The sequence below is a fragment of the Prionailurus bengalensis genome, chromosome D2 (assembly GCF_016509475.1).
Source record: "Prionailurus bengalensis isolate Pbe53 chromosome D2, Fcat_Pben_1.1_paternal_pri, whole genome shotgun sequence".
Lineage (NCBI taxonomy): Eukaryota > Metazoa > Chordata > Mammalia > Carnivora > Felidae > Prionailurus > Prionailurus bengalensis.
Window position 1 is genome coordinate 56,315,894 of NC_057351.1, and position 14,227 is coordinate 56,330,120.

The following is a 14,227-nucleotide window of genomic DNA, read 5'->3' on the forward strand; positions in this document are numbered from 1 at the left end:
AGGATGAATTTTTTAAAAATTACTCTGGCTGAAAAGGAAGGTAAACAGATTCTTGTTTAGGACAGAGGCTAGAGGGAAGGTGTGAATCTTCAACTGAAATCCGCCATCTGGATGGTACTGAGGCTTGGGGCTTAGCACTTGGGCTCTTCTCACAGGCAAAGTCTGGCAGATCTGGGCTCAGCGGAGAATCTAGCTTAAGGAATGGGGCAAAAAATTAGGACTCGGGAGGCTGGCTAGTACACTGGTAAAGCACTCAACCTCTGGGCTTAAATTAAGCAGGCCTGCATTTAAGTTCTTAGACCTGCCACTTATGGTCTGGGGACCTTGGACAGCTACTTCGCTGCCCAATCTGATCTGTAATTTGGGGATAGTTAACAGTCCCTTTCTCTCCGGGCTATGTAAGATCGTGTGTGTAAAAGGGGTTAATACTCTGGTTTCTCTTCAGATCGTATAAATCTTTCGCCTTTTGCTAAAAGGGGTTAGCATGACTGGTGAATGTTGCACATTAGCTCAGCTGGGGAAGGATTACTCTACTTGTTGCAGAAAAAGGGAAACCCCAGCAGGAGTTGACCTGCCTGAGGTAACCCAGCAGGTGTGACAATAACTGGTCTCAGGACGTGGGTACTCTTGACACTCCGGGCAAGGATACAGTAGAAAGTGATTTGGAATCAGAAAGACTGAGAGACAAATCCCACTCAGTTCTGCCACTTCCTAGTTTGGGCAACCTGAGTCTGTCTGATTAAAAAAAAAAAAAAAAATGCCCCTACCCTGCAGAGGTCTTGAGAATTAGGTACTATGTAGTAAAGCGTGCAATGTCGGTACTAAGTCCCCATCTGTGATTAACTTTTAGAAACAGCAAATGGGTTGATTCATGAGGATGCAGAGCAAGAGTAAAGTGATGAAGTATAGGCAGTTCTGGTGATTTGTTTATTCCTCATAAACACTCGTTTCTACAGTACAACTCAGAGAATACATGGAGGCACACGGCTATAATTTCCACCACAGTCTGCTGTTGAGGAGACATTCAGTGTGAGGATAAGGGGCTGGGAGTGGGCTGGGCGTGTCTGGGTCACAGGATAATTGGGGGGCCTCCATGATGAACTACATAGGGATCCTATCGGTCAAGATCTGACCTCCCAGGCCTGATGGCCAAGCTCATGGTGGAAGAGTAAACAGTGGACCAAATGCAGGGAGCCAAATTCTCTTTTGGTTCACTGCATTCCTAGAATGGGTCCAATTCTACCCAAACCCCAAGGGGTTGAGGTGGGTCTGACCTCCTAGTCCACTGGGAAGGGGCTGTGTCAGCCCAAGCCATCCCTAAGGATTCAATTACTCCGTGATAGGGCCTGAAATGGGCCAGGGATGTCTGCCCTTCACCCTGGAGTAACTAAAAAGTACAAGTCCTAAGGTGACTCTTTACATCAGTGTCTTGACTATCCCCAGAAGGGATCCTGTCCCGTCTAAGAAAGGAGAGGCACAAAAAAGGGAACACATTAGCTGCTGGAACTCAGGTAAGGAAGACAGCTTATAAAGTCAAGGGACAGGGAAACAGCACTCTTACCAAACCCTTCACAGGGGGAATAAGCAGACACAAATAGCAGTCTGGTAAGACAAAGGGGGAGGCCTGGAGCCATGAAGTCGACCAGCAGCAAATGGGGAGGCGGCGGGGGGACACGCAGAAAAGCTCTGGCCGTGGCTTTCACAGGACTGCTAAACTGCCTAAGCCACCCCTGCCTCTCTCCCTGTTTCTTCGGGGGGGCACAAAGCATTAGCCCTAATTTGGGGCTGGGATCAACTGCCCCAAATACAGGCGGAACGAAGAGGCTCTGCCCCGCTTGGCAGGAAATCAAGGAGAGGCAGGTCTGCACTGGGCAACCCAAGGTGTTAGGGACACAGAATACCAACAAGTGAGAGAAGGAAAGAGAACTGGTGACCCTGCTGTGGGCAGCGGGGCCCGAGTCCTCAGAATTCTGTGATGAAATCCCTGCCTGGTGGGTGTGGGGGCATCCCAAGGCTTCTGCTCTCTGCGGGCATCCTCATGTCCTCTCACAGCCGGTACATCTGTTCACCTTGAGTGAGTAACAGGGCCTTTGCTTTACCCAGTACTTGTCAGCTGGCACATGACGCCCCGTCAGGCAGTGAGATTTCTGGCGGACTTGGAGGCGCTCTGGGCCCGCTGCACGACTGCAGAACACTTCTCACGCCGCAGCAGCTTGTTATTCTCAAACAGGCCTTCGTTGCGAGGTATTCCATGAGAACCATCGGGGAAAGTCAGCAGGCCTTGGAGGGGGACAGAGAAAATTCGGGATGGATGAGGGCGTTAGTGACTCAGGGAGCGGCCTGATGCCAAGCCGTGAGGAGGACTCACAGGTCTGCTCTGGAGCGCAGTCCACGCGCTCGATGAATAGGAGTGAGGGCCCGGTCACTCTGGATCGCTGGACACCCATAAAAGCACTACAGCTGACAAGGTGTCCCTCTGCCCGTATGATGCTCCCCCAGTCACCCGTCCTGGTGGGCTGTGACTTACCAAAACCATCCACTCTGCCATTTTTAAATTCCCCTTCAAATGTCATGTTGTCATGTCGAATGAAGACTCCAACGCCGTTAAACTTGCCCTGGGCGAACTCCCCCTCGTACCTGCAGAAACACGACACGTTAGCCTTTAGAGGGGTAGTGGGCAGTCCAGGTTAACTGCATGAAGCAGCTACCAATAAGTGTTGTTTATTTATTTATTTTGAGAGAGAGAGAGAGAGAGAGAGAGAGAGAGAGAGAGAGAGAATGAGCAAGGGTGGGACAGAGAGAGGGAGAAAGACAATTTTCAAGCAGGCTCCATGCTGTCAGTGTGGAGCCCGCTGCGGGACCCAATCTCATGAACCATGAGATCATGACCTGAGCCAAAACCAAGAGTCAGACACTCAACCAGCTGAGCCACCCAGGCGCCCAGTAAGTGTTCCTTATTAATGCCAAGGAGCAAGCTCCACCCTGCCCCCACTCACCCCACTCCCAACCGGCAGACACGGGCCAGAGAGCAAGTGTGATGTGAGGCTCTAATTTCAAGGCGATAACAGAAGAGAATGGCAGTGGGGTGGAAGGTCGCTCAGCGACACGCCATTTCAAATTTTAGATCTATTTATAAAGTAACTAATAAAAGAACTGCTTCCTCCTTGCCTGTTTTCAGAGGACCTGGGACATCTCAGGTCTGACCAGCTATTTATCACTACCAAAGCTGAGAAAGGAATGACCCAGTACTCGCCTTGAGCCATCTGAGAAGGTCAGTACCCCGAAGCCATTGAAGAGCCCATTCTCAAAATGACCCAGGTAGGTGCCGCCATCTGCAAACATCAGTTGACCAAAACCATGTCTGCGGCCTGAGCAAAGAGAAAGACAGTCATCAGGTTGGGATGGGGCAGCTTCAGGGACCCCCCCTCGCTGCCTAACATCTGTTGCCTTTTGCCACTCCACCCACAAAGGAAAGAAGAGAAGCAGTGACGCTGGCAGGGCAGAGAGCTACTACCCAGAGTCAGGCAGGAAAATCTGGCTCCCTGGACCTTCCCATCTTGTCACAAATATCAGATTGGCAGCAGGTCTCTGTAGGTATGAATGATAAGAGGCCCTCTACTGTGTGTCACACACTCTTCTGAGCTCTTTGTGCTTATCATCTTATTTAATCCTCACGGCGTTAGGAGGTGGGCACAGTACTATTATTGTTCCCATTTCACAGATGCAGAAACCAAGGCTAGGGAGAAGCCAAATCGCTTACTCGAGATCACAGAGCAGTTAAGTAGCAGAGCAAGAGAGCAAATGCGGCAGGCATCCTGGCCGGAGAGCCCTCAACACCTACTTATGCTGCCCTCTGAGGAAAACAAGTGCCCCTCTGCACCTCGAAGCCAGGGTGCCAACCTACCAGCCAGAATGACGACGCTGGTTTGGGCTTGGTCAGGTCAGCAGGGCTGTGCTTACCCACTGACCTACCAGAAAACAGCAAGATGCTGGAGGAGCAATCCTGTCCTCTAACAGAGTACGACGGAGCCCTTGTGGGGGACAGAGGGTGGCCGCTCTAAATGGCTGGAGCCGAGGGGACAGCAGGTGCTGGGGAGGCAGGGGAGAGGCACGGGGGTGTACTGAGACAAGGTCACACCCAGTTGCACAGTTTCTCCTCTCAAGGCTCAAGGATTCATCAGCTGCAGGGATCTAGCGTGAAAAGACGTGGGTGCGTGTCTGGAAACAGCCTGAATGTCTCTTCACTGACTGTGGGAAGTGAAGGCTCCTCTCCTCGGGGTGGTTCCTGGCTTGATGGGACTGGACCCACGAGGCTTTTAAGTGGCCAGACTGTGTTTCTCAGGCTCTGAAGAATTTCACCATTCCTATGAATAGTTAGTTACTTCTGAATGTAATGAGCTGTCACAGGAAATTCAAGGCAATGGATGTCATTTGCTCTCAAGCGTCTGTCCTAATTTCTAGATCTTCCTTAACTTTTTAAGATGCACTAGAACCAAGTCATTACAATCAATTCTGCACTTTCTAATTTATGGGCACTTAAAATAATTCATTGTACTCTGCCTGGTACATAAGCATTTATAAAAACAATTCCCACATGATTAAAGGGTAAAAGGATACTAAAACACTTTATATTCAGAACTGGAAAGATTTAACTCATTGCTGGAGACTGGGCAAACAACAGCATTTTCTAATTCCTTTACTTAAGCCTAAAATCAAATAAAGGAAAGGCGCTATTCAGATTAAATCCTGGACTTAGACATGAAGACTCATCCAGCTGGCTTCTATAGCTTTATGTGTTTGTCCTTTAGTCATACGAAGTATTCGTCACTTGACCCCTAGGGGCCCTCTCACCTTCCTTCCACTCGCCGCGATATTCCTCCCCACTAGAGTAGGTGAAGGAACCTTTTGTGAGGGTCATGATGCCAGCTTATGGAAGAAAAGTATGAAAACTGCAGGGAACAAGCAGAGGAGAATCGGAGTCACAGGATGGCTGGAGGAAAGGCCAGCAAAGCAATTTTACAGATATATTCTATATACTTACCAGCCTGGTAAGTATATAGATATTACCTTAGATACATTTAACAAATATACCCACCTCTCCAAACCCCACCCGCAACCATCCCCTCTGTTCAAGCAGTCTTATCCTCCTACTGATCTTAAAAGTTATCAGCCAGGGGGCACCTGGGTGGCTCAGTCAGTTAAGCCTCCGACTTCGGCTCAGGTCATGATCTCGCAGTTCATGAGTTCGAGCTTCACGTCGGGCTCTGTGCTGACAGCTCAGAGCCTGGAGCCTGCTTCGGATTCTGTGTCTCCCTCTCCCTCTCTGACCCTCCCGTGCTCTCTCTGTCAGGAACTGAATAAACATAAAAATAAATAAATAAATAAATAGTTATCAGCCAGTTCCAATTTTCTATGACCTGGGATAGAAACTGAGGATTAATCTACAAATATTGGCTTGATACCTACTATGTGTTTAGTTGATGTATAAAATAGAGTCTCTTCCCTCAATGAGTTTGCAATCTAGTTGCTGAGGCTAATAACTGAACCACTGAACAAGACAAGAGGTCATGTAATTAAGCATCAGACTGGATGGCAGAGATGAACAAAGACAAGATGGCATGGGCCACAAACAAGCAGTGAAGAGGGCAAAGGGCAGCTGCAGATAGAGAAAAGCTGGGCAATGAACGCACAAGGAGCAATGATGCCTGTATGTTCGGTGGAAAAATATTAATGTGGGTTTTACTGCAGTTGAAGGTTTATTTAAGGAGTAACAGGAAACAAGTCTGTCTTAGGTACTCAGCCGAAATCTGAAATCTGAAAAAACCTTTCAGATTTCATCCAAACGCCCTCATTTTATAGATGGAGAGACAGAAGCCCAGAGAAGTTATAAGCAAGTCTGTGCCCGAGCTGGGACGAGTGCCCTGGCTTCCCCTGACTGCTGCTGGTTCTTTCTCTCTTGTATTGCATGCTCTGCTTTCAGGGCCAGGCTACCTTAAGGAGACCTTCGAAAGCTAGGCAGAAGAGTCTACAGCTAATAAGACGGCGGAAAGGGGAAGGTTCTGGGGGTTTGTGAACAGGGATGTTAATATGAAAGCGGCGCTCATGGAAAATGAATGTGGCAGCGGGAAGCAGGATGCTTTGGAGCAGCAAAAGCCTACAGCCAGAAAAGCTTGCAAGGCGGGAGATGTGCTAATTCAGTAGACTGTGAACATGAGCACAAATTACTCCCCCTCTGCTCATGCCCTTGTGATGTGACATGGCAGCACCTCCATTAACAGGCAGTTTGTTCCTCCACGCACTGGGTCTGGGTGGGTTCTATGACTTGCTCTGGCTAATGGAACGCGGACAAACGTGATACAGCAGAGGTCTGCAAAGCGCCTATACACTGGGCTTGCCTTCTCACTGCACTTGGAACTGTTCTGCCCCCATGTGGACAAGCCCGGGCTAGCCGGCCGGTGACAAGGGGTCACGTGGAGCTGTCGTACCAACTGACCACAGATGCAGGGTGAGCTCGGGCATGACCAGCGGAGCTGCTCTCGAGCCCAGCTCCAAATTAATGACCCACAGAATCACGGACTAAATACATGGTTGTTATTTTAAGCCATGGTGTGTTATTACCCAGAAAAAGCTAACTGATACACCCAGGTACAAGATCATGAGACCTGAACTAAGGGGATAACAGCATAATGGGAGCAGAAGGAAGGAATAAGTAGGACAGAGAGGCTGGCTAGGTATGGCTTCACAGGTGTAGTAAAAGAATGCTTGTATCCGATTCAAAGATATCCAATAAGAAGGGGGTTAAGGCAAACCATAAGAGACTCTTAAATACAGGGAACAAACCGAGGGTTGCTGGAGGGGTGCTAGGTGGGGGATGGGCTAAATGGGTGATGGGCATTAAAGAGAGCACTTGTTGGGATGAGCACTGGGTGTTATATGTAAGTGATGAATCACTAAATTCTACTCCTGAAATCATTATTACACTCTGTGTTAACTAACTTGGATTTAAACAAAATTTAAAAATTAAAAAAAAAAGAAGGGGGTTAAGATAACCCAAAATATCATTAAATGCATAGACAAACAGAATCATCTGACATATTTTTTAAAAATGCAATCCCTAGTCCTTTTATAATTTCCTAGGTCTTTTTACTCACCTCATCTTTTCCAGATCTAAGCAATAAAACATTTTGGCAAGTGACTGTGACAATGCAGAGTCCTAGGCCCACAACCAGATCTACTGAATCAGATTTTGTAAGTTAGAGCCTGGGAATCTGCAGTTTCAACAAGCACATCGTTAGACTGTTAAACATTTGAAAGCATGGGAACTACTACTCCAATAAACAGCTATACTATGTGCGAAAGTTCCCTGACCTAGAAATCATCATTGAAAGGTCCCCTGTTATTAACAGTGAAGCTAGAGTCTGACCCTCAAGCATCTGATTGAGTTACGACAGGACAAGTGCACCCCTTCTTCATAACATGGGGGCCAGACCTGGAGGACCAAACAGGAGTGAGATTTTAAATCCCTGCAGGCCTGGCGCCAATGGCTAGCTTCTTTCAAGTCCCAGAAAAGCTCAAATCACACACAACATTAAGGGTTGTATTGCTGTCTCCATTATGGAACATCAAGATGGGGTCGCCAAAAGTAGGTTCCACAGTACAAGAGGGATCTGGCATGTTTGATACTAAAATGCTTTAAATGTTCAACTTGGAGGGGCACCTGAGTAGCTCAGTTGGTTAAGCGTCTGACTTTGGCTGAGGTCATGATCTCGCGGTTTGTGACTTTGAGCCTTGCATTGGGCTCTGTGCTGACAGCTCAGAGCCTGGAGCCTGCTTTGGATTCTGTGTCTCCCTCTCTCTCTCTGCCCCTCCCCTGCTCATGCTCTGTCTGTCTGTCTGTCTCTCTCTCTCTCAAAAAATAAATATTAAAGAAATGTTTTTGAAGATAAAAAATAAAAAAGCAAACCAAAAACCAGACACCTAAACTCACACATTCACATCGACTGTAATGGAAATTTCTTTAAAGTCTCATTATAAAAATGCTACCAACGTGATTCAAATAACATTTTGGAAAAAAAAAAAATCAGCCAATGTTGACTAATGAGGTGAAAATTCTAAGGTGAGGAAAAGCAAACTACAATTGCCACTCGTGTATTCTTTGTCACCACCCTACGGGATATTTTGATTTTGGCCTCTGTCATGATGCTTTTTGATACAGATGCCGCAAGCCCAGAAATGGTGTGATGTGCAAACAGCTGGGCCTGAACAGAGTGGGGCTCAGTGACATCTTCTGGGCCCTGGCCCTGTCTCAAAGCTCGCGTTTCTTCCCAGCTATGAGGACAGATGAGTTTTGAGAATCCCTTGCTCTCACCCAAACCTGGAGCCGCATTTGTTTCTACCTCCTTAATGAGGCCAGCTTCGGAAGCTCTTCCAGTGATGTCTGGGAGCCCCTTCCACAGCGTCCCCAGGGATTTTCTCGCTGTTGTGGCGACTTGGGAGCTCCATGTCCAGGGTCTCTCACACAGCAGAAGATATCCTGAGACAGGGGCCATTTTCTTCGTGTGTTAAAGCCCCTCAAAACCTCTGGGGCTATCTTCTCTGAGAGATGACGCTGGTTCCTGGTGTGCCATCTCTGTCCCATCAACGTTCCACAAGGTCAGCATCCAATTTCAGGTCCACAAGCCTCTTGTTGTCAGCCCGGCATCAGTGTGCCTGGGGTAGAGGCCAGCATGACTGTGCTGCAAATACAACATTAATGAGAGGAAGAGAAGCAGTTTCCCACTGAAACTGCCAGAGGAAAACTTTCCAGTCCAGATAGGCTTTGATAACTACAGGCCGTCTTCAGCTCTTCCCAGAACTAGTGAGGTCAGCACGCTGAAAACGCAGCTTATGGCACAAAGCTGAAATATTTCATTCCTTCAAAACAAGTCAGAATCTTAAGGGCCATATCTTATAATAAATCTTATAACTAAACCACCGTTCCAAAACATAAAACACAAAATCATTATTCAGGCAGTAAGATGATAAGATAAAGGCATTTCCTTTTGATGTTTGGCAGCTGTTAACTTGTCTTCACTCAGAGGTCTGGAAGGAGTTCTTGTGGTGTCATGTGAGGAGTCAGTTTGACTGCCCAATGGCTCATGGGGAGAGAGAATCCCAAGCCAGCTCTGCGCTGACAGCACAGAGCCCAGTGCGGAGCTCAAACCCACGAACTGGGAGATCATGACCTGAGCCAAAGTCAGATGCCTAACTGACTGAGCCATCCAGATGCCCCTATTTTTTTTTTTTTAAGTAGGCTCCACGCCCAACATGGGGCTTGAACTCAAGACCCTGAGATTAAGAGTTGCATGCTCTACCAACCGAGCCAGCCAGGCACCCCTGTTTGCTTTTTCTCAAGGCTACATGAAATTTCCACATAGTGGCATCCCACTCCTTTCAGATGGACTAGTAGAAGGTCCCTGAAAGAAAGTGAACAGTGTTTCTCCAGTTTGAAGACTATCTTTGGACAAAGTATTAGCCGGCCACTCAAACTGTAAACTTTGCCACTCTTTTGGTATGCTGTTAGCTCTTAGGGAATATATCCTAAATTTTCCAGTGAAACTTGAGAGATCATCCTCTACCCAATGGGGCAGGTTGTATTTTCCAAAGACGTTTGCAATCATATCTCCTGTATTACACGTTCTACAATTTGACCTTGCCACTGTTCCATGATAAAGATGGAGTGTAACTCTTCTTCTCTGAATCTGGGCAGGCTTATGAATGCTTCAACTGACAGAACACGATGGAAGCAATGGTGTGTTCTAAGGTCAGATCAGAAAAGGTGATGCATCGGGCACCTGGGTGGCTCAATGGGTTAAGCGTCTGACTCTTGTTTGTAGCGCACGTCAAGATCTCACGGTTTGTGGGATCAAGCCCTGAGTCGGGCTCTGCACAGACAGTTTGGAGCCTGCTTGGGATTCTCTCTCTCCCTCTCTCTTTGCCTCTCCCCCAATTTGTGCACGCTCACTCTCTCTCTCAAAATAAATAAAACTTAAAGAAAGAAAGAAAGAAAGAAAGAAAGAAAGAAAGAAAGAAAGAAAGAAAGAAAGAAAAGGTGATACATCTACCCTCTTGCTCAATGGGACACTTATGCTTAGAGACCTGAGCCACCACATGAGAAGTCTGACTACCTGGAGGCTAATGTGCTGTGAGGAAGCTAAGCCACAAAGAGCCACGTGTTGGTGCTCTAGTTGGCTGCTCTCAACTTTGAATCAGCCCAGCCCAGGCGCCAGCTGTGAGCAAAGGAGCCTTCAGATGATTCTAGCTCCCGGCCATTAAGTCAGCGTCCCATCTAAGGTATCATGGAGCAGAAGGAGGTCATCCCCATGATGCCCTGTACAAATTCCTGACTCACAGAACCTGTGAGCATCATATGGTTGTTCTAAGCAGCTAGATTTGGGGTAATATATTATATGGCTATATAGTAAGTGGAACATCATCTCTCCACTTAACCCTGCCACCATCATCTCTCATTTGTTTTTCAAAAATACATTTCCATTCCTTTTTTTACCTAGCAAACTCCCTTCAACAGCTGGTCAAAATGACGCCCATCCCCAAGAACATAATCAGAAGCGCTAATTAAGGAAACACATGTAGACTCTATGGCCTCAGGCCATGGTTGAACACATTTGACTAGAAACTTCTACCTAGTCCAAATAATTGATACTGTCACCACCTGGGACAGTGTCGGGATCTTCATTTATAACTTCTGTCACTAGCCATGCTAAGTAATAGTCACTTTGCATATCCAATGACCCAAAAAGAAATCATGGTCATTGAGACAAATCTAGTTCAATACAGTATAGCCAGTGCTAATGAAGACTGAAAACCCAACACTTTAATAAGCATGTAAACCAGTATTTGTGTCAGTTACCATAAAAGTCTTTTTAAAGAGAACAGGTGGCCTAGGAGTTTAGGCTTCAGCTATGCATACAGAATCTAGTCACAAAAGCAAGAACATTCATGCCTCTAAACAGATACCCACCCTTTCTGCTCTTTTGGTAGATGCGTTGCAAAGGATCAATCCAAACATTTATCTAAAAGAAAATAACTATTTTGTCCCTGAAATGAATACACGATTGGTCTGCACAACAGACTACCTCCCTGCTATCTTTATTTTCTCTTGACCCTGACATTTCCAAATAGAACTTGGAGACAGGAATGTAACTTTTATTTGTATTCCATTTGTCTTTTTTCAGATCTTAGAAATCAAACTTGTTAAAAAAAATACTTATGCATTCACAATAACTTGTGTCCAAATTCAGAGGATTAAAAACTAACATAAAAAGGAACAGATTTTCAGTTTAAGAATACTGTTTTGAGACAGCCAGCTTTTCCCACATATACCTTTACATGGTTCCTCCAAAGTCTCCCCAGAGTATGAACGTCTTGTCAAAGTTCTCTTAATTATAAAGGAAGCAGTCTTAGGCTTTCAGAATCCTAAAGAGAAGAGGAAGAGCTTGATGAACAAAACAGGTTTGTAAGAAACCTAGAACAAAAAGTCAAACATTCTTTTTTAAATGTTTTAAATGAGCTTGAAAAAACTGTTTTTTTCTTATAAGTCTGCAAGTCTTTTTACTGTAAATCTCCCTTGAACTCGAAAAGTAAAAAAAAAAAAAAAAATTAATAAAAATGTGTTGCTACTAGATAAAGGTCTTATTTAGGAAGACCGGTGTGGCGATTAGATCGAAGAAAGTGGGAAGAAAATCCTGACACTAGAACTGAGGGTAGTAAAAAAACGAAACAAAACAAAACAGAACAACCTAGGGGTGATGGGGACGGCCACGATACTATTCTGTTTCATGGAAAAGAAAATGCCTGGACCGGGTTTTAATAAAGCCGAGTTACGCCCGCGGATATCTAAGCAGTTTGGAGGTGCCACCCAGCAGGGGTGCCACCATGAATTGAGGCATCTCATTCCCCAAGCCTCGTTGTGTGGGACGTCTCTCCACCAGAGTGTGAGAGGCGGACCCAGGGCAAACAAAGCCCTAGACCCAACTAACAACACTTCCTAGTCGATTTCCCACCCCGTTCTTGCATCCCAGCACCGATCCTTCCCTCTACCCGAGCTCTGCTCTCCCGCCTGGGTCAGGTCTCTGCTCACATTGGTCTGCCACCCACTCCGGACGCAGCCCCCACCCACCCGCTAAGCCGGGTACCGTGGGCTCTCTCGGACCTCGGCCCCAGCGGTAGAGACTGGAGGTCTGGGTTTGACACCCTATGGACCCCACCCTCTGGTCAGCGCGTCCTGGGTGGAGTCACGATCCCCAGCCGGTTATCTCGGGATGGTCTCCTCAGTCCCTTCCTCACCGACCACATTCTCCTGGCCCCCTCCCTCCTGCTCTGCCAGCCAACCTGAGCTCCGCCTTTCGGGATGACAGTCACGCCCCGACGCGGGGATCCAGCTGCCGGGACCGCCGCTCCGCCTGGATCGCCCCTGCCACCTGCCTCTCCACCACCTCCACCAGAGACTGCCCCACTTGACGCCGCCATCCCCGGCGGCCGCACTGGGCGCAATTCCCGCTGCCCATTGGCTGTTACCTAGGCAACCGGGAGCAACGCCACTCTCCATTGGTCCGGCCCGAACTCTGCGCCATCTTTGTGCGGGGCGGAGTGTCTCTGGATCTCTGGACAAACATCCAAGAGAGGGGTGGGGCTGAACCCATGATCCCACCTTGGCCACCCTGGCGAAGACCTCAGGTCTTACCTACCCAGAGACAACCTAGCCGAAATGTCACACACACAACAAAACAAAACAAAACCTGAGTCAGAAGCAACAGTGACCACCATCTCAAGGGGCTCCGATCCTGTGCGGACCTTCAGAGTTGTAAATGGCCCCTCCCTGGAGTTTAAGGGCAGAACCCAAATCTGGCTTTTGAGGTTCGGTTTTGTAAATGGTAACATGCTAGACTAGGCAACTGCAGTTGAATGAGCGTCAACCCTGTGCCAGCACTGTGGTATCGGGACACTTCTGCATTCATTCGTTGTTAGGATTTGTGCTGTCATTACTCAGATCCTTTGTATTTATAGTGTTGTGGTGTCTGGGTGGCTCAGTCCTTAAGCTCAGACTCTTGATTTCAGCTTCAGGTCAGGATCTCAAACAATGAGATGGAGTCCCGCCTGTGACTCTGCGCTGAGAGCACGGATCCTGCTTGGAATTCTCCCCCCACCCCCCGGCTCTCTCTCTGTGCCCCCACCCTCAAAAAATAAATAAACATTAAAAAAATATATATAGTGTCAATATTGGAGCAAATCCTCCAAATACCGTGCACACCAATCCGTTTATCCGTATACAGTATTTATTTACTGAACAAAGTGAATGCAGCTAGAAAAGACACAGATCGTTGCCCTCCTGGAACTTACTGCCTCCATGTGGAGAAGAAAAGATTCATGTACATGTAAAATTCAAGATTATATTTAATTATTAAAAGAAGGCAAACGCGTGAAGAGAATAAGCAAACTGCTTCTCTCAATTGGGGTTTTCCTCATCTGTGGAATAGAAAATGAAAATGATAATAATAATGATAAAGACTCCCCAGGACTTGTATGACAGTACAGTGTATAAGTGCTCAATAAACACCATTCTTACATTATTTTAAAAGACTTGGATTCTGTGTTCAAATCCCATGCCTGCCACCAAATGTGTGGGGCTTCAAACAAGTTATTAAGCTCTCCAGCCTGTAAAATGAGATTGGACTAGCAGACCTATAAGATTCAACCAGCTCTAACATTCAATGGTTAAACATGCTAAACTGTGTGGTACCGAATATAGATATAGTTGTTGAGAGAATGGAGTGTCAAGAAAATAGATCTTATTGCATTGAAGAATATATATATCGAAATTTGATGAAATAAGGATGGGTTGTGGTTAAACTATGGAGAAAAATTAGGGGGAAGATATGTTTTGCAAAATGTAGTGTTTTGAATGGGAAAATTCATAGATACACAAAGTAGAATAGAGGTTACCAGGAACTAGAGGAGGAGGGAGTTACTGTTCAATGGATATGGAGTTTTTGTTGGGATGATGAAAAAGTTTTGGGTATAGGCAGTGGTGATGGTTACACAACGTTGTGAATGTATTTAATGTTAACGAATTGTACACTTGTGAAATGGTTAAAATGATAAATATTATGCATATTTTACTGCAACGAAAATGTTTTCTTTTCAAGAGACCTCATGATCAGGGGAGAGG

The 14,227-nt window shown here is 46.5% G+C and overlaps 1 protein-coding gene across 10 annotated transcripts; it reads right to left on the reverse strand.

The window, feature by feature from the left end:
• Nucleotides 1-908: 908 nt before the first annotated feature.
• Nucleotides 909-12,500, reverse strand: MORN4 (MORN repeat containing 4). 10 transcript variants are annotated; one of them, XM_043597163.1, is made up of 7 exons: nucleotides 12,391-12,500; nucleotides 11,383-11,475; nucleotides 5,182-5,353; nucleotides 4,852-4,949; nucleotides 3,254-3,368; nucleotides 2,528-2,637; nucleotides 909-2,280 (listed from the first exon to the last, which is right to left on the reverse strand). In XM_043597163.1, exons 4-7 carry the CDS (start codon nucleotides 4,916-4,918, stop codon nucleotides 2,132-2,134), a joined length of 441 nt encoding a protein of 146 aa, XP_043453098.1. In that variant the 5' UTR covers nucleotides 4,919-4,949; nucleotides 5,182-5,353; nucleotides 11,383-11,475; nucleotides 12,391-12,500; the 3' UTR covers nucleotides 909-2,131. The 10 variants fall into 10 exon arrangements, with proteins under 10 accessions (XP_043453098.1, XP_043453099.1, XP_043453100.1 ...); XM_043597164.1 differs by lacking the exon at nucleotides 5,182-5,353 and adding an exon at nucleotides 8,397-8,735; XM_043597165.1 differs by lacking the exon at nucleotides 5,182-5,353 and adding an exon at nucleotides 8,369-8,735.
• Between the last annotated feature and the right edge of the window lie 1,727 nt (nucleotides 12,501-14,227).

Coding starts and splice junctions, on each gene's coding strand:
- MORN4 (XM_043597160.1), bottom strand. CDS start 8,549: ATGGCCCCTGTCTCAGGATATCTTCTGCTGTGTGAGAGACCCTGGACA. Junction 3,369..8,368: donor AAATGCGGCTCCAGGTTTGG/GTGAGAGCAAGG, acceptor CTCTTTGCTCAG/GCCGCAGACATGGTTTTGGT. Junction 2,638..3,253: donor ACCTTCTCAGATGGCTCAAG/GCGAGTACTGGG, acceptor GTGTTTCTGCAG/GTACGAGGGGGAGTTCGCCC.